The following is an 18,441-nucleotide window of genomic DNA, read 5'->3' on the forward strand; positions in this document are numbered from 1 at the left end:
GTGAATACAGGCACATGGGGGCCATGAGTTGCTGTGATGACATTTGTTCAGGTTGGAACAGCCTGTGATTTCAATTGTTTTCTTTGATTTTCAGTGTGAATTTGAATCCAGCCCTCAATCGGTTGGTGATTTTGGTTTCCACTGACCATTGTCATGTCATTTTGTTCTCAACGAATTACACAATGTACAGTAAAGATTTTGATATTTAATATTTATTTCCCTCTATACAGCTGATTTCAGGTGATTTTGAGATTCTATTTTCGTAATTCTTTCGCTCATTCCTCAATTACTGCAATGGATTCATAGTGTCACACCACATAATCATTTAATCCTTTTTAGACAATGTTATTTTCCGTATGGTTAAATCCTTGTAATTTAAACTTCTATTACGCAGCAATAAATATTCTGAAATTTCGTGACACGGAAGTGTTTTTAATGTTGCTCACAAGACACTGATCCGGTAGAGCGGCAGGTCAATGGTAAATCTATTACAATAAAATAAATTGTCAGAATTGTGCTTTCAGATGTTGATGGGCGTATCGTTTTATTACAGGTATGTACTAACTTGATGTGTTATTTTTAAAAGTTGCTAATATGAAAAGAACATAGTACATGCTAGATGACAAATTCGTGGAGGTATTATAATGTTATGATTGGGAACGGTTTTAGCCAAATGTGTTATTATTTGGTCCAACCCAGGACGGAACTTGAAAAATCTCAGAAAACCTACAATGGTTGGTTTTCGAGCATAGAAATTATGACTCCATTTATTTAAGAATAATTTAGCATGTAATTTGTTTGGTTTTGTTCACGAGCTGTTCAAACTGTGGGGTCCATTATTCGCACTAGTAACAGTGCAGCAGTGCGGGAAACATTTCACGGTTGCACGAATGTTTCATAACTGAATTTAGCTGTTTCTCAAATCGTATACTTGCATGCTACATAGTATGCTAGATTAGTATGCGAGAACATTAGTACGACTCAAACCACAGTACGCTGAATGGCAAAGGTTTACCTCTATAGATGGTCTAGCTACCACTATTTTCAAAGTATGCTTTTGAGAGTAATATATACCACAAACCCTTGCGCATAGTAAAAGAGGAGTGGGTTTCACGATTCTCTCGTCTTTTCACTTGACGAAGAAGTCTATCGTCACCTATATTGGTAGTTATTGTATCAATGTCATTCACGAATGAAAGAAAAACAAACGTTGTTGTGCCATGAAATTAAATAGTTTTGGCATTGTAAATCTTCCGTCTTCCGTCTCGCTAGCAGTTGCTCAATTCTTATGACTATTCCAATTAGTAGGATAGGCCAATTACAGGCTATTAAGCTGTTAAAACGGCCAGTGGCAAAAGCCATACTGCTCATATATGCTATTTGTGGTGGAAGTAAACTTAATAATAAACGTTAGTCAGTTTAACACATTGATTAATGGTGTCTAGCTAAATATTCAAATTTCGTGTGATATTAATGCGCCACAAAATCATCTAATGTTGAGACCCTATTTTATGAGGTAGTCCCAAACGTTCCAATACTGGCGTACTACCTTACTATATACTAAACAGTAAGTACTTCACCATCATCTGCGAAGTACGTACTACGTACTATGCGATTTGAGATGTTGACAATAATGTTAAGTGGTCTTCTGCATTTGTAACAATTTTTCCACGCACACCTTTGTCAACTACTGGTTGATACTGTATGAATGGGAGACACTACATTGTTTTTTAGAGAATTAATACGTTGACTGTTACGTTAGGAGGAAATCTAATTAAACTCAAAGGATTACAAGTTGGGCGTTGTATGCGGAGCTAAAGCACCACGTCTCATACATACATTTATATCTTAACCGTGAAGATTAACACCCAAATGATTTGCATTTCAGATATTAATGTCAAAATGTAGGCAATTAATCAAAGCTGTAGTATTTTGTAAAAATACCAGTTTCAATCCATCACCAGTTTAGTTGAAGGGGCTGAGGACATATTTCATAGTGCTGCGTAAAACAAACGGCAACATTGTGCAACATTTTTTTTGTTGTTATTTAGGAAATCTCTTTTGAGGGAGTATACAGTACATTTATCACGTACAGTGAGCACATGCTTGAACAAGAAAAAACAATAAACACTAAGAAAGCATCAGAACTATCTGGACCATGCCTTCTCTGTCTTTTTCTCATCAACATTTAGGTCAGAAAACCATCCTGTTAAGTTTCTTCCATACTGACTACAAGTCCACTGGATTCTGGTTGGAACAGTGGAGTCCAGTTTGTACCACAGGATCCAGAGATGACAGTGAAGATGGAAGACTGTAGTCAGACACTGGAGCTGAATGTCATTGTTAAAGATGAAGAAAAGGAAGAGAAGATTGGGACATCTGTTTATCACGGTAAGACCAGGTTATCTGTAAAAGTTAGACCTCCATAGGTTGTAAGCCAATCTATTGCAAGGTTGAATTCTATAGTTCTGACATCACACATACCCAAGGAACCCTAGCCTCCAAAACAGAGATTATATTGTTATTTTTATCTTAACACTGTGCCAGTAAAGTTGCTGTGGAACGGTTTGATGTTGAACTGTTGTAAAGTCAAGGTAGAAGATATTTCATGCTATTGAGACTTGGTTTGACAGCAGGGAGCCTGTCGGGGTATTTCAGACTAGCACTGATTTTATCTTTGGTCTTCTGTGGGGTTATTGCAAATAAAATATGAAATAATTTAATGTGATTATTTCACAATTAAAGAGAGAATAACAAAGATATACCACTGATGTTTTATATTAGAGTAAATTCACACAATGTTTAAACTGAGCAACCTCAAATACAGATTATCCAAATTAAAAACCATCTGCAGTATAACCCTGTTATACTAAACCTAAAACCCCCATGTTTGACCATGCTGTGAGTTATTTGACCGATATCTAAAACCCCCATATTTGACCATGCTATGAGTTATTTGACCTATAAAAAGTATACACACCCCTGTTAAAAGGCCAGGTTTTTGTGACGTAAAAGAATGAGATAAAGATAAATCATATCAGAACTTTTTCCACTTTTAATGTGACATATAACGTGAACAATTCAGTTGAAAAACAAACTGAAATCTTTGAGGGGGAAAAATAAAAAACCCACGACAACCTGGTTGCATAAGTGTGCACACCCTTAAACTAATACTTTGTTGAAGCACCATTTGATTCTATTACAGCACTCAGTCTTTTTGGGTAGAAGTCTATTAGCATGGCACATCATGATGTGGCAATATTTGCACACTCTTCTTTGCAAAAGCGCTCCAAATCTGTCAGATCTCCTGTGCACAGCCCTCTTCAGATAACCCCACAGATGTTCAATTGGATTCAGGTCTGGGCTCTGGATGGGCCATTCCAAAACGTTAATCTTCTTTTGGTGAAGCCTTGCTTTTATGGATTTTGATGTGTGCTTTGGGTCGTTGTCGTGCTGAAAAGTGAACTTCCTCTTCAGCTTTTTAACGGACGCATGAAGATTTTGTGCCAAAATGGCCTGGTATTTGGAACTGTTCATAATTCCCTCCACCCTGACTAAGGCCCCGGTTCCAGCTGAAGAAAAACAGCCCCAAAGCATGATGCTGCCACCACCATGCTTCACTGTGGGTATGGTGTTCTTTAGGTGATGTGCAGTGTTGTTTTTGCGCCAAACTTCAGCCGGGCTTGGATGTTTTTCTTTGTAATAAAAGGCTTCCGTCTTGCCACCCTACCCCATAGCCCATTCATATGAAGAATACGGGAGGTTGTTGTCACATGTAGCACACAGCCAGAAATTCCTGCAGTTCCTTTAATGTTGCTGTAGGCCTCTTGGAAGCCTCCCTGACCAGTTTTCTTCTCGTCTTTTCATAAATCTTGGAGGGAAGTCCAGTTCTTGGTAATGTCTCTGTTGTGCCATATTTTCTCCACCTGATGATGACTGTCTTCACTGTGTTCCATGGTATATTTAATGCTTTGGAAATTATTTTGTACCCTTCTCCTGACTGATATCTTTCAACAATGAGATCCCTCTGATGCTTTGGAAGCTCTCTGCGGACCATGGCTTTTTCTCTGAGATGCAACTAAGAAAATGTCAGGAAAATCTTACTAGAACAGCTGAACTTTATTTGTAATTAATCAGTCACTTTAAATGACGGCAGGTGTGTAATGACTTCTATTTAACATGAGTTTTAATGGGATTGGTTCATTCTGAACACAGCCACATCCCCAGTTATAAGAGGGTGTGCACAGTGCAACCAGGTTATTGTAAGGTTTTTATTTTTCATTTTCCCCCCACAAAGATTAGTTTGTTTTTCAATTGAATTTTTCACATTATAGGTCACATTAAAAGTGGAAAAAGTTCTGAAATTATTTATCTTTGTCTCATTCTTTTACATCACAAAAACCTGGCATTTTAACAGGGGTGTGGAGACTTTTTATATGCACTGTATATCTAAAACCCATGTTTGACCCTACTCCTCCCAGGACTAATCACTGACACAGGTGCTTCAACATGGTACTGAGTGAAGGGGTCTGACTTGTGTGAAGACTAGGGACTAATCACTGACACGTGCTGAGTGAAGGTGTCTGACTTATGTGAAGACTAGGGACTAATCACTGACACAGGTGCTTCAACATTGTACTGGGTGAAGGGGTCTGACTTATGTGAAGACTAGGGGACTATAATCACTGAGATTAAAAACAACTTATTTTAATAAGGATGTAATGTAACAAGATGTGGGAAAAGTGAATGCACTGTACATAAGGTCATAGTAATCACACTGTCTGTTTCTTTTGATTTTCTTTCCAAAGGAGACAATGTTGAGGCACTCTCTTCATCCAAAGAGCAAAAGCAAGAAGATCTTAAAGCTGAGATGCCTCACCATTGCCCACATTGTGAGGAGATTTTCCCAAAAATATCCAACCTACAAATACACCTAAGAATCCACATTGGAGAGAAGCCATACTGCTGTTCTGACTGTGGGAAATGCTTCAGAACATCAACTGAGCTTAAAGTTCACCATAGAGTTCACACAGGAGAGAAGCCTTTCTCCTGCTCTTATTGTGGAGAGAGTTTCTCTCAACAGGGCCACGTAAAAAGGCACCAACGTGTACACACAGGGGAGAAGCCTTACTCCTGCTCTGAATGTGGAGCGAGTTTCTCTAAACAGGAGAACTTAAAAAGACATATTCTTATACACACTGGAGAGAAGCCCTACTTCTGTTCTTACTGTGGGAAGAGTTTCTCTAAACAAGAGAACTTAAAAAGACACCAACGTGCACACACAGGAGAGAAGCCTTTTTCCTGCTCTGATTGTGGGAAGAGTTTTACAACATCAACTTCTCTGACCTTTCATCACAGATTTCACACAGGAGAAAAGCCTTACTCCTGCTCTTACTGTGAGAAGGGTTTTGCAAAACAGGAGAATTTAAAAAGACACACACGTATACACACTGGAGTGAAGCCTTACTCCTGCTCTGACTGTTGTAAAAGCTTCACAACATCAGATGAGCTAAAAGTTCACCAGAGAGCACACTCAGGAGAGAAACCTTACTCCTGTTCTTATTGTGGAGAAAGTTTCTCCCAACAAGGTCACTTAAAATTACACAAACATACACACACAGGAGAAAAGCCTTACTCCTGTTCTGTTTGTGGGGTGAGTTTCTCTAAACAGGAAAACCTAAAAAGACACAATCGTATTCACACAGGAGAAAAGCCTTACTCCTGCTCCTACTGTGGAAAGAGTTTCACAACATCAAGTACTCTGACAGTCCATCAGAGAGTTCACACTGGAGAGAAGCCTTACTCCTGCTCATACTGTGGGAAGAGCTTTACGACATCAAGTTCTGTAAAAGTTCATCAGAGAGTTCACACAGGAGAGAAGTTTTATTAGTTATTACTGTTGTATGCACAGAGCACAGATGGCATGTATCTTATAATAAAATGGACAATAACAGCAGAATGGTCAATAGTAATCATAAAGCATTGACAGATTGTTTGAATGGGTTTTGTACGGATTAGTTCATGTGCCCAGCTGAGCAAAGTCACTGTAAAGTGTGTTATGTATGTTTCTTTTTCCATATATTGTTCTAAATATTTTGATGCACTTCAGTGTTGTTGAAATGAATTAATGCTTTTTTGTCAGTGATCTACATCAAATATTCTATAATGTCAAATAAAATATATTTTTTAATAATTTCGTACAATTGTATAACTAAAATATTACAAAACTAAAACATGACTTGTTCAGCTAAAGTGTGGGGGAAAAAGTAATCTCCTTAAACCTAAAACAAGTTAACCGGGACTTTGTTATGGACCAACAGTTGCTTGCTTTTTACTCAGCAGCCTCTAGCCCCCCCCCCCCCATTAGAGTACACTGTATATGAAATACATTTCTGTAATCTATAATAATTGTATGCTTCTTGTCATGTCAAATAAAACATTTATTTTTATGTTTCAAACATTGTTATTTAATGTAAATTAATTTTATTTTGGATGTTAATTTTCACACGCCTAGACCTGAATTGCTTTCTTGTTATGTGGCAAATTTAATTATGAAATTTTGTAACCTGAAAGTTATTTTATGTTAGGGTTAGCAACAAATTATTGTTGATTTGGTAGCAACAATAAGACTTCTGGTTTTCTGATTTTTTAAAGATTTTGATTCTGAACTGAATTTCCTACAATTCATTCACTACAGAGTACAGAATAGTTTTTTCTGTATGAGGCAATATGTATCCCATGTACAGTCTGTTATAGTGTTTTGCATTGGAGGCTAAAATATTGTGTTGCTAGATGTAGCACCCCATTCCCCATGATTAGTCAGGTGTGTCTTACTCTACACACTCCTCAACATTTCTTACAATACTTTCACTGTGGCACATACAGTACTATATCTTTTGAGCTTAGAGGCAATATGTATTCCATATTCAGTCATTCGGATTGTCTGAATTTTGACCTTGGAACGTGTTCTAATACCCACTTTTTGGGGGAAAGAGATGGTGGACTTAGCTGAGGGTTTTGGTAGTCGGTTGTGTGAGGTCTACTGCGATTATCTGGACATTTACACTGATGGGTCTAAGGATCCTCAGACTGGAAAAACTGGGTCAGCATTTGGAGTGCCAAAGATGGGGGTCAAGTTACAGAAGAGTCAGATAATTTATCTGTATGGTATAATAAATATGTAGGTAATAGATTTGTCCATTGAGGGTTGTGTGTGTATGTTTGGCTATAGTCATTTTGGCTCCAGGGGCATGTTTGTGAGGCCTACTGCTATAGGAAAGAAACAGTTCTCCTGGCGGGAGGTTTTGGTACTGATAAACCTCAGCCTTCCGCCATAGGGGAGAGCACTGAATAGTCCATTTCCAGAGTGAGAGGAATCTTTGCCGCTGACCTCCAAGTCCTGGAGGTGTGTAGGTTGTGTAGAAACGGCAGATTATAGCCAATCACTCTCTCAGGATGCGTTGCAGCCTGCCCTTGTCCTTGGCAGTGGTATCTGCAGCGTACCAGATGGTGATGGAGGAGGTCAGGATGGACTCTATGATGGCAGCGTACCAGACGGTGAAGGAGGAGGTCAGGATGGACTCTATGATGGCAGCGTACCAGACGGTGAAGGAGGAGGTCAGGATGGACTCTATGATGGCAGCGTACCAGACGGTGAAAGAGGAGGTCAGGATGGACTCTATGATGGCAGCGTACCAGACGGTGAAGGAGGAGGTCAGGATGGACTCTATGATGGCAGCGTACCAGACGGTGATGGAGGAGGTCAGGATGGACTCTATGATGGCAGCGTACCAGACGGTGAAGGAGGAGGTCAGGATGGACTCTATGATGGCAGCGTACCAGACGGTGAAAGAGGAGGTCAGGATGGACTCTATGATGGCAGCGTACCAGACGGTGAAGGAGGAGGTCAGGATGGACTCTATGATGGCTGCATAAAAATGCACCATCATAGTCTTTGGCAGATTGAACTTTTTCAACTGCCACAGGAAGTACATTCTCTGCTGAGTTTTCTTTATAAGAGAGGTGATGTTCAGCTCCCACTTGAGGTCCCGGGCGATGGTGGTGCCCAGAAAGTGAAAGGACTCCACAGAGTTGACTGGGGAGCCATGTATGGCGATGGAGGGAGGGCAGCTGGGCTTCTCCTGAAGTCCACTATCATCTCCAGTCTTTAGGGTGTTGAGCTCCAAGTAGTTGGGCACTGTGGTTTGAATAAGTATTTACATATTATGGGTAAGTACACTCACCTAAAGGATTATTAGGAACACCATACTAATACTGTGTTTGACCCCCTTTCGCCTTCAGAACTGCCTTAATTCTATGTGGCATTGATTCAACAACTCATATTGATAGGATAGCATCTTGCAGTTGATGGAGATATGTGGGATGCACATCCAGGGCACGAAGCTCCCGTTCCACCACATCCCAAAGATGCTCTATGGGGTTAAGATCTGGTGACTGTGGGGGCCGTTTCAGTACAGTGAACTCATTGTCATGTTCAAGAAACCAATTTGAAATGATTCGAGCTTTGTGACATGGTGCATTATCCTGCTGGTAGTAGCCATCAGAGGATGGATACATGGTGGTCATAAAGGGATGGACATGGTCAGAAACAATGCTCAGGTAGGCCGTGGCATTAAAACGATGCCCAATTGGCACTAAGGGGCCTAACATGTGCCAAGAAAACATCCCCCACACCATTACACCACCACCAGCCTGCACAGTGGTAACAAGGCATGATGGATCCATGTTCTCATTCTGTTTACGCCAAATTCTGACTCTACCATCTGAATGTCTCAAAAGAAATCAAGACTCATCAGACCAGGCAACATTCTTCCAGTCTTCAACTGTCCAATTTTGGTGAGCTCGTGCAAATTGTAGCCTCCTATTTGTAGTGGAGATGAGTGGTACCCAGTGGGGTCTTCTGCTGTTGTAGCCCATCCACCTCAAGGTTGTGCGTGTTGTGGCTTCACAAATGCTTTGCTGCATACCTCGGTTGTAACGAGTGGTTATTTCAGTCACAGTTGCTCTTCTATCCGCTTGAATCAGTCGGCCCATTCTCCTCTGACCTCTAGCATCAACAAGGCATTTTCGCCCACAGGACTGCCGCATACTGGATGTTTTTCCCTTTTCACACCATTCTTTGTAAACCCTAGACATGGTTGTGCATGAAAATCCCAGTAACTGAGCAGATTGTGAAATACTCAGACCGGCCCGTCTGGCACCAACAACCATGCCATGCTCAAAATTGTTTAAATCACCTTTCTTTCCCATTCTGACATTCAGTTTGGAGTTCAGGAGATTGTCTTGACCAGGACCACACCCCTAAATGAATTGAAGCAACTGCCATGTGATTGGTTGATTAGATAATTGCATTAATGAGAAATTGAACAGGTGTTCCTAATAATCCTTTAGGTGAGTGTATGTGTCAGGAAGATGTGACTTTTGTAATAATATTGAGTCTGTGGAACACAGGGTGTTTGAGTGTCAGTCTTAAGATGAGAGAGAGCTTAAAGTTAGGGGTTAAAGGAAATTCATTTAGGGACTTACTTGGACAATCATCAAAATGAAATTAGTGCACTTTTATTTTGCTTCTTAAAAGCCAACGGACTTGCAAATAGGATATAGTTTCTCTGGCCCACACTCCAGTACCGTAGGTGGCGGTAATGCACCATCGAAATTGGATGCCAACCGCCCTTAAAAATTGAAGAAGTAGAAGTCCTCCAACCTGGTTAGGCTTTTTGTTGGTGTCCGTTTCTTTTTATTGCAGGTATGTAGTCGCTTAATGTGTTGAAGATGAATACATACATTCATGGATTTGTTGACTAGAATGTATTAGCTATTATGACTGTGAACTGTTTCAGCTTGTGTGTTGTTTGGTTGAAACGATTGAACGTCGTGAAAAATCACATGAGAACGTTACATGACAACAAATTTGGGTTGTGTTCCATCATTTCGACCAATACATGTATTGGAGATTTCTGGATTAGTTTAACATGTAATTGTTTTTAATGTAGGCCTACGAGATTGTTTGCGAGCTGGTCAAAATGCGGGACCCCACGATGTTCCTTTGGTGCAGCGTAGGACATATTCAGTGATTGCACTACTATTTTATAGCTGAATAATGTTAGTCAATCAACTGGTTACGTTGCAATTTTTGTTTGATTGGTTGAAGCCACGAAATGTCCCAGATTTGTTTAGGGTCCTTCCTCCAACCCAGATTTTTGAAAACATCGTTCCGGTACCGCAAGCTAGTTAGCTTTACATTACAACACATTGGCTTGTCAGGATTTTAATTATACACTTTTATACACATGGTGATGTTGACCCTTACGTGTTTGGACTGTAGTTATGGCTACTGTATAACGGATTTGACTGACAGTAGCTGGATATTGTAATATTCTGGTCAACTTCTTTCTCCTGTCAATATTATGGTGAAAGAAAATAAACGATTAATTCCAGAAGTCCCAACCTGCTTCGTTAAGTAGGTGAGTTAAAAGCAAATTCCGCTGCCAAAATGAACAGGTGCTTAATTTGTCTTCATCAGATGATTTCTGGTGACGTCCAATTTGTCATGACAACTATGGGAACCTCCTGTCTGGCAGCTATACCCATTTGATTGAATGTAAGATGTTTGTTAATTGTGTATGTCAATATTATTATTTTATTGATAGTAATTTTATGAATGTAATTAAATCATTAAACTAAATTATAATAAACAATGTCAATATAATTGTTATATTATATATTGTTATATTATAATACTTTTTGGGTTATTTTAATGATAATAATAATTGTATTAATATTGCCTGTCATGGAATAGTTATTCAAGTAAAACATAATTCTAAATCCTCATGTAAAGTTTGTTTCTGTCTCTGGAATTTGATATATTTTCTGTCTGTGTTTCAGAGGACAGAAACATCAACACTGTGAGGGCAAACCCATCCTGTTATGTTTTATCCATTTTGACTACAAGTCCACAGAGTCACTGGATTCTGGTTGTGACAGTGGAGTCCAGTTTGTACCACAGGATCCAGAGATGACAGTGAAGATGGAAGACTGCTGTCAGACACTGGAGCTGAATGTCATCATTAAAGATGAAGAAGAGGAGGAGGAGATTGGGACGTCTGTTTATCATGGTGAGAGCAGGTGTCATCTGTGTTTTAATTTGATCATTTTCTCCATGTCAGTACTTATCTCTCTACTGGGAAACAGGGTGGTCTTCATGTCAGTACTTCCCTCTCTACTGGGAAACAGGGTAGTCTTCATCATGTCAGTACTTATCTCTCTACAGGGAAACAGGGTAGTCTTCATCATGTCAGTACTTATCTCTCTACAGGGAAACAGGGTAGTCTTCATCATGTCAGTACTTCCCTCTCTACTGGGAAACAGGGTAGTCTTCATCATGTCAGTACTTCTCTCTCTACTGGGAAACAGGGTGGTCTTCATCATGTCAGTACTTCTCTCTCTACTGGGAAACAGGGTGGTCTTCATCATGTCAGTACTTCTCTCTCTACTGGGAAACAGGGTGGTCTTCATCATGTCAGTACTTCTCTCTCTCTCCTGGGAAACAGGTTTAGGGTTATAGATCATGACCAGATTGACAGTCCTCTCTTGATGATCAGCATACATGATTTTATTAAGGTATTGCTATCATTAGCCAAGCGGGGCTAGAAGTATGGGCATATATATCATGATTGTAGCCTAATTGAACCTAATAACATAATATATGACTTGCATGATTTCAGATGCCATTTAAAAACATGTTACAGAACATTGTTGTCAATCCATTCTAAATTCATTTTCAAACAAAGAATCTGGAGCTTATATACACTGTTCCCAAAAAGTTGGTAAGCTGTGAGAAATGGAAATAGAAACAGAATGCAAATATGTGCAAATGATTTAAACCCTATATTAAATAGGAAATAGTACAAAGACGACATAAAATGTTGAAACTGACATTTTTTATTGTTCCTTAAAAAAAAGATATGCCTCTTTGAATTTGATGCCAGCAACATGTTTCAAGAAAATCTGGGACTGGGGCACCAAAAGACTGGGAAAGTATTTTGGTGCCCCAGTCTGTGTAATACAAAAAAGAGCATGGTGGAATAGCACAGCTAATTAGGTTAATTGGCAAAAGGTCAGTAACATATAAAAAGTGCATTCCAGAGAGGATGTCTAGCAGAAGTAAAGATGGGGAAGTGTTCACCATTCTGTGAAATCCTGTGCAGGGAAATAGTGCAACAATTTGGGAATAACATTTTTTAACACAAAATTGCAAAGACTTTGGAGATCTCATCATCTACGGTACATAATATAATTAAATGATTCAGAGAGTCCAGAGGGACAAGGCCAAAAACAATGGCTGTGATCTTCAGGCAGTCAGGCGACACTGAATTAACAACAGACATGATTCTGTAGTGGAAATCACTGCATGGGCTCAGGAACACTTGTGACATCCACTGTCTGTGAACACAGTATTTCGGTGCATCCACAAATGCAAGTTAAAAATCTACCATGCGAAGAAGAAACCATGTATAAACCAGATCCAGAAACACTGCCACCTTCTCTGGGCCCAAGCTCATTCAAGGACAACTGAGGCGAAGTGGAAAACTGTCCTGTGGTCTGACAAATTAAAATTTTGAGATTCTTTTTGGGAACGCCGCGTCCTCCAGACTAAAGAGGAGAGGACCCTTTTTTCTTATCAGTGGGAAGTGCAAAACCAAAAATCTGTGATGGTATGGGGGTGCATTAGTGCACATGGCATGGGTGACACCATAAACAATACAGATTCTGGAGCAACATATGCTGCCATCCAGACAATGTCTTTTCCAGACAACGTCTTGCTTATTTCAGCAAGACAATGCCAAACCACATTCTGCACAAATTACAACAGCATGGCTCTGCTCTGTAGTAAACTGGCTTGCCTGCAGACCCATCACCCATTCAAAATATTTGGCACAGTGTGAAATGGAAAATACGATAGAGGAGACCCTGAACTGTCGATCATCTGAAATTCTATGTCAAGCAAGAATGTGAAAACATTTAACTTTCACAGTTACAGCAATTAGTCTCCACAGTTCCCAAACACAGAGTATAGTTAGAGGTGATGCAACACAGTGGTAAACATGCCCGTCCCAATATTTTTGAAATGTGTTGCTGGCATCAAATTCAAAATGAGCATACATTTCCAAAAACAATAACATTTCTCAGTTTCAACATATGATTGTCTTTGTACTATTGTCTATTCAATATAGGTATTAAATGATTTGCACATCATTGCATTCTGTTTATATTTACATTTTACGCAGCGTCCCAACTTTTTTGGAAATGGGGTAGTATGTATATATAGATATCTGGAGCTCTATATTATAGAAAAAAAGATTCTGATATTATTACTCTGAAGACTGTCAAAATCCAGTAAATGAACCTTCTCATCCTGTCAATCTTTAAATAAAAACAGAGTTATGAGGTATCACACCCACTGACTGTGTCTTTATATGTTGATCCAGCCTCATTATATGACATAGTAATATCACACCCACTGACTGGGTCTTTATATGTTGATCCAGCCTCATTATATGACATAGCAATATCACACCCACTGACTGGGTCTTTATATGTTGATCCAGCCTCATTATATGACATAGTAATATCACACCCACTGACTGGGTCTTTATATGTTGATCCAGCCTCATTATATGAGTTCATTATGTCACACCCACTGACTGGGTCTTTATATGATGATCCAGCCTCATTATATGAAGTCATTAGGTCACAACAACTGACTGGTTCTGCATATGATGATCCAGCCTCATTATATGAGGTCATTATGTCACACCAATTGACTGGTTCTGCATATGATGATCCAGCCTCATTATATGAAGTCATTAGGTCACAACAACTGACTGGTTCTGCATATGATGATCCAGCCTCATTATATGAGGTCATTATGTCACACCAACTGACTGGTTCTGCATATGATGGTCCAGCCTCATTATATGAGGTCATTATGTCACACCCACTGACTGGGTCTTTATATGTTGATCCAGCCTCATTATATGAGGTCATTATAATGTCACACCAACTGACTGGTTCTGCATGTAATGTTTTCACAGGAGACCATGTTGAGGCACTCCCTTCATCCAAAGATCCAAAGCAAGAAGATCATGCAGCTGAGATTTCTCACCACTGTCCACATTGTGAGGAGATTTTTCCAAATATCTCCAGCCTAAACGTACACCTAAAAATACACATAGGAGAGAAGCCATACTCCTGCTCTGACTGTGGAAAAAGTTTCTCCCAACAGGGCCACTTAAAATCACACAAAAGCATACACACAGGAGAGAAGCCTTACTCCTGCTCTGACTGTGGGAAGAGCTTTAGAATATCACAGTCTCTGAAGGTTCATCAGAGAGTTCATACAGGAGAGATGCCTTACTCTTGCTCTGACTGTGGAAAGCGCTTCAGAATGTCAAGTGCTTTGACAGTTCATTTGAGAGTTCACACAGGAGAGAAGCCGTACTCCTGCTCTGACTGTGGAAAGAGCTTCAGAACAACAAGCGCTCTGATAGTTCATCAGAGAGTTCACACAGGAGAGAAGCCTTACTTCTGCTCTGACTGTGGAGAGAGTTTCTTTCAACAGGGCCACTTAAAATCACACCAACGTGTACACACTGGAGAGAAGCCCTACTCCTGCTCTGACTGTGGAAAGAGTTTCTTTCAACAGGGCCACTTACAAAGACATAAACGTAAACACACAGGACAGTAGCCTTGTAGGACAGTAATCATTTTCATATTAGTGTGTTAGAAACCCTCTAATATGAAATACAGCAATATTTTACATCTACATATTTGTCATTTGGTGGACACTCTCATACAGCCTATTAAACTGTATTTAACTCTAACAGACAAAAAAGGAGAGATGCCGCCAAAGAACATTAATCATTCAGAAAAGACTAAGAGAATGGTCTTAGACAGCAAATGTTTTTACTTTGTCAGAAAATCACAATAAACAAAGCAATATGGCGCCCATAGAACAGGATAGTGCTACCATGAACAAAATATTATTCTAAAATTGATGGTGGCATACAAAGAACGAAATCCCTAGTGACCCTTTTCCCCAAAACCTGGACAGGGGGATATAGACACAGTGAAACAGTGACTTTTATAAACATCTGAGAGCAGTTTGAATTAAAATGCCCACTAATGATCAATCAAATTAGCTTTCAGACAGATATTTTAACTGGTTGTGATCTTTTACATCGCTGCTTCACAGAGATGACAGAATGGGGGATGGCAAGACTTCCTGAGCCAAATGCGTACGAATCTTGGACACAGTGACATCAGAGTCAGGGGTTTTATCGTCCCTCTAAAACACACAGTAGGACCTTGGACACAGTGACATCAGAGTCAGGGGTTTTATCGTCCCTCTAAAACACACAGTAGGACCTTGGACACAGTGACATCAGAGTCAGGGGTTTTATCGTCCCTCTAAAACACACAGTAGGACCTTGGACACAGTGACATCAGAGTCAGGGGTTTTATCGTCCCTCTAAAACACACAGTAGGACCTTGGACACAGTGACATCAGAGTCAGGGGTTTTATCGTCCCTCTAAAACCCATAGAAGCGTTAACTGTGTCATTATTGCACACAATTTTAAACTTGGGAATTCCCATCAGGCCTGCAACATTGGTCTTTGTTTACCAACCTGTAACTAGTTTGCATACTATCTTTCAATCTGCATATATCTGTTAGTCAGCTAGCTGTCTAGCTTTATTCTGATATATTTGAAAGTCAGCTTGAATGACCCACATTTGTTGACTATTATTTTGATTTGTCTGTTCTCTCTCATTCCCTCTCATCTATGCCATTTGCATGTCATGTGCTTAAGCCTAGGAGTAACTCATCCCTGTTGCCATGGTAGCCTACCGATTCAATAGATGAGACGTATTCCTCCTATTTCCACGTACTGGTAGAGGTCCTGGTGGTTATCCACATGGATATCCGGAAAACATTCCATGAAGATTATGAAGAACTAAATCTTCACTGCAAGAATAGTAGAAATGTGAGAGATGTAAAATATTGTTCTTATGTATGATCTAAAATAAATAATCTTTAAGGTTTTCAAAAAAACCTGGCATATTAACTTTTTTTTAATAAAATACATAATTTGAAAGAAAATTGTTGTGATTCATTCCGGAGATTGACACTATCCCTATCCATGAAATAAGTCTATTTCATCTGTAAAGCAAATTTCATGAACTGAATTTTTGAGTGGCTAGTGTAACAGTCACAAGTATGACTTTGCTCAGAAATTCTAAAATTACTGCAGTTTCTGGTGATTGTTTTCAAATTGTTTCTGTAATGGTTGTATGCTGCTTCTTATGTCAAATAAAAAACCTATTTATGTTTCAAATATTGTTTTTTATTGTCAGTCAGTATGTTTACTGATTCCAGGGCTCAATCGTTTTCTGCGGAAAAGTGGCCGCTTTTATTCTGAAATATTGTAACCCGGAATTCCTTTTGCTGCTCATCTGAGATCTAACAATTACCATCATGCTGGCAACATTAGAGATTCGGTAGCAATTTGCTTTGCTAAGTGTTTATTGTAAAGCTATAGATAATCAAAGGAGTATCTACATACACTGATTGCCTTTTACAATTGTGTTCATTGTATACAAAAATACCACCCCCTCCATGAACTGCCACCTTAATGCAGTGGAGGGGTTTGAGTACCCGAGTGACCCTAGGAGCTATGTTGTCTGGGGCTATATGCCCCTGGTAGGGTCTCCCAAGGCAAACAGGTCTTAGGCGACGGGTCAGACTAAGAGCGGTTCAAAACCCCCTTAATGATGCGTAAGATTTTGAGGGTCACCTGGCAACACAGCAAGGGTGGACAGTATCAAGCCTTTCTGGTCTCCTTCACACCTGGGCCAGGCTACACCTAATCATAGACCATGCTGTAGAGATGAATCCTGATGATGTAATTCTTGTTAGTTATATGGGCTTGTTGAGCTAAATCCACCAACACTATACTTTCCACCTCCTCCTCCATTGCAGCACATTATAGTATACTGTACATGGGATACATATTGCATCATAGAGCAAAAACTACTCTGAAATGAATGTATAGTAGGAAATGTTCAGAAGAGTGTCTACTAACCAAATTATTTTTGGATGGGCACCCCCCATACCATTGGCCACATCCATCCATCCATCATCTTCCGCTTATCCGGGGCCGGGTCGCGGGGGCAGCAGTCTAAGCAGGGATGCCCAGACTTCCCTCTCCCCAGACACTTCCTCTAGCTCTTCCGGGGGGACACCGAGGCGTTCCCAGGCCAGCCGGGAGACATAGTCCCTCCAGCGTGTCCTAGGTCTTCCCCGGGGTCTCCTCCCGGTGGGACGGGACCGGAACACCTTCCCAGGAAGGCGTTCCGGAGGTATCCGAAACAGATGCCCAAGCCACCTCAGCTGACCCCTCTCGATGTGGAGGAGCAGCGGCTCTACTCTGAGCTCCTCCCGGGTGACCGAGCTTCTCACCCTATCTCTAAGGGATCGCCCAGCCACCCTGCGGAGAAAGCTCATTTTGGCCGCCTGTATCCGGGACCCAAAGCTCATGACCATAGGTGAGAGTAGGAACGTAGATTGACTGGTAAATCGAGAGCTTCGCCTTGCGGCTCAGCTCTTTCTTCTCCATGACAGACCGATACATCGACCGCATTACTGCAGAAGCTGCACCGATCCGTCTGTCAATCTCCCGTTCCATCCTTCCCTCACTCGTGAACAAGACCCCTAGATACTTAAACTCCTCCACTTGAGGCAGGCACTCTCCACCAATCTGAAGTGGGCAAGCCACCCTTTTCCGACTGAGGACCATGGCCTCGGATTTGGAGGTGGCCGGGCAGGGTGGCCGGTCGAATGCCTTCTCCAAATCCACAAAACACATGTGGATTGGTTGGGCAAACTCCCATGAACCCTCCAATACCCCGTAGAGGGTATAGAGCTGGTCCAGTGTTCCACGGCCCGGACGAAAACCACACTGTTCCTCCTGAATCCGAGGTTCTACTGGCCATTGGCCATAATGTAACTAAATGGATATGAAATATATATTGACTTATACAGAAAAAAAATATTCTGTCTAACATTTCTTACAATACATTCACTGCAGGCATATATAACATTTCTTTTGTATGAGGCAATATGTATTTCATGTACAGTCTATTATAGTGTTTTGCTTTGGGGGCTAAAGAGAGTGTGAAAAATATTGTGTTGCTAGATGTAGCATACCATTCCCCATGATTAGTCAGGTTTGTGTACACACACTCCTGAACATTTCCGACAATACTTTCATTGTGGTGCATAGAAAATATTTTGAGCTATGAGATCATGTATTCCATATTCAGTCTTTCGCATGGTCTGAATTTTTACCTTCTTTTTATGT

At 40.4% G+C, this 18,441-nt stretch overlaps 1 protein-coding gene across 4 annotated transcripts; it reads left to right on the forward strand.

Moving 5' to 3' along the window:
• Positions 1-294: 294 nt before the first annotated feature.
• On the forward strand, positions 295-16,416 carry LOC105007603 (gastrula zinc finger protein XlCGF67.1-like). 4 transcript variants are annotated; one of them, XM_034291029.1, is made up of 4 exons: positions 9,476-9,766; positions 10,544-10,621; positions 10,906-11,135; positions 14,115-16,416. In XM_034291029.1, exons 3-4 carry the CDS (start codon positions 11,036-11,038, stop codon positions 14,765-14,767), a joined length of 753 nt encoding a protein of 250 aa, XP_034146920.1. In that variant the 5' UTR covers positions 9,476-9,766; positions 10,544-10,621; positions 10,906-11,035; the 3' UTR covers positions 14,768-16,416. The 4 variants fall into 4 exon arrangements, with proteins under 4 accessions (XP_034146917.1, XP_034146918.1, XP_034146919.1 ...); XM_034291026.1 differs by lacking the exons at positions 9,476-9,766; positions 10,544-10,621; positions 10,906-11,135; positions 14,115-16,416 and adding exons at positions 295-553; positions 2,261-2,391; positions 4,809-6,365; XM_034291027.1 differs by lacking the exons at positions 9,476-9,766; positions 10,544-10,621; positions 10,906-11,135; positions 14,115-16,416 and adding exons at positions 297-553; positions 2,193-2,391; positions 4,809-6,365.
• Positions 16,417-18,441: the final 2,025 nt, after the last annotated feature.

Source organism: Esox lucius, chromosome 25 (assembly GCF_011004845.1).
Source record: "Esox lucius isolate fEsoLuc1 chromosome 25, fEsoLuc1.pri, whole genome shotgun sequence".
NCBI classification, from domain to species: Eukaryota; Metazoa; Chordata; class Actinopteri; order Esociformes; family Esocidae; genus Esox; species Esox lucius.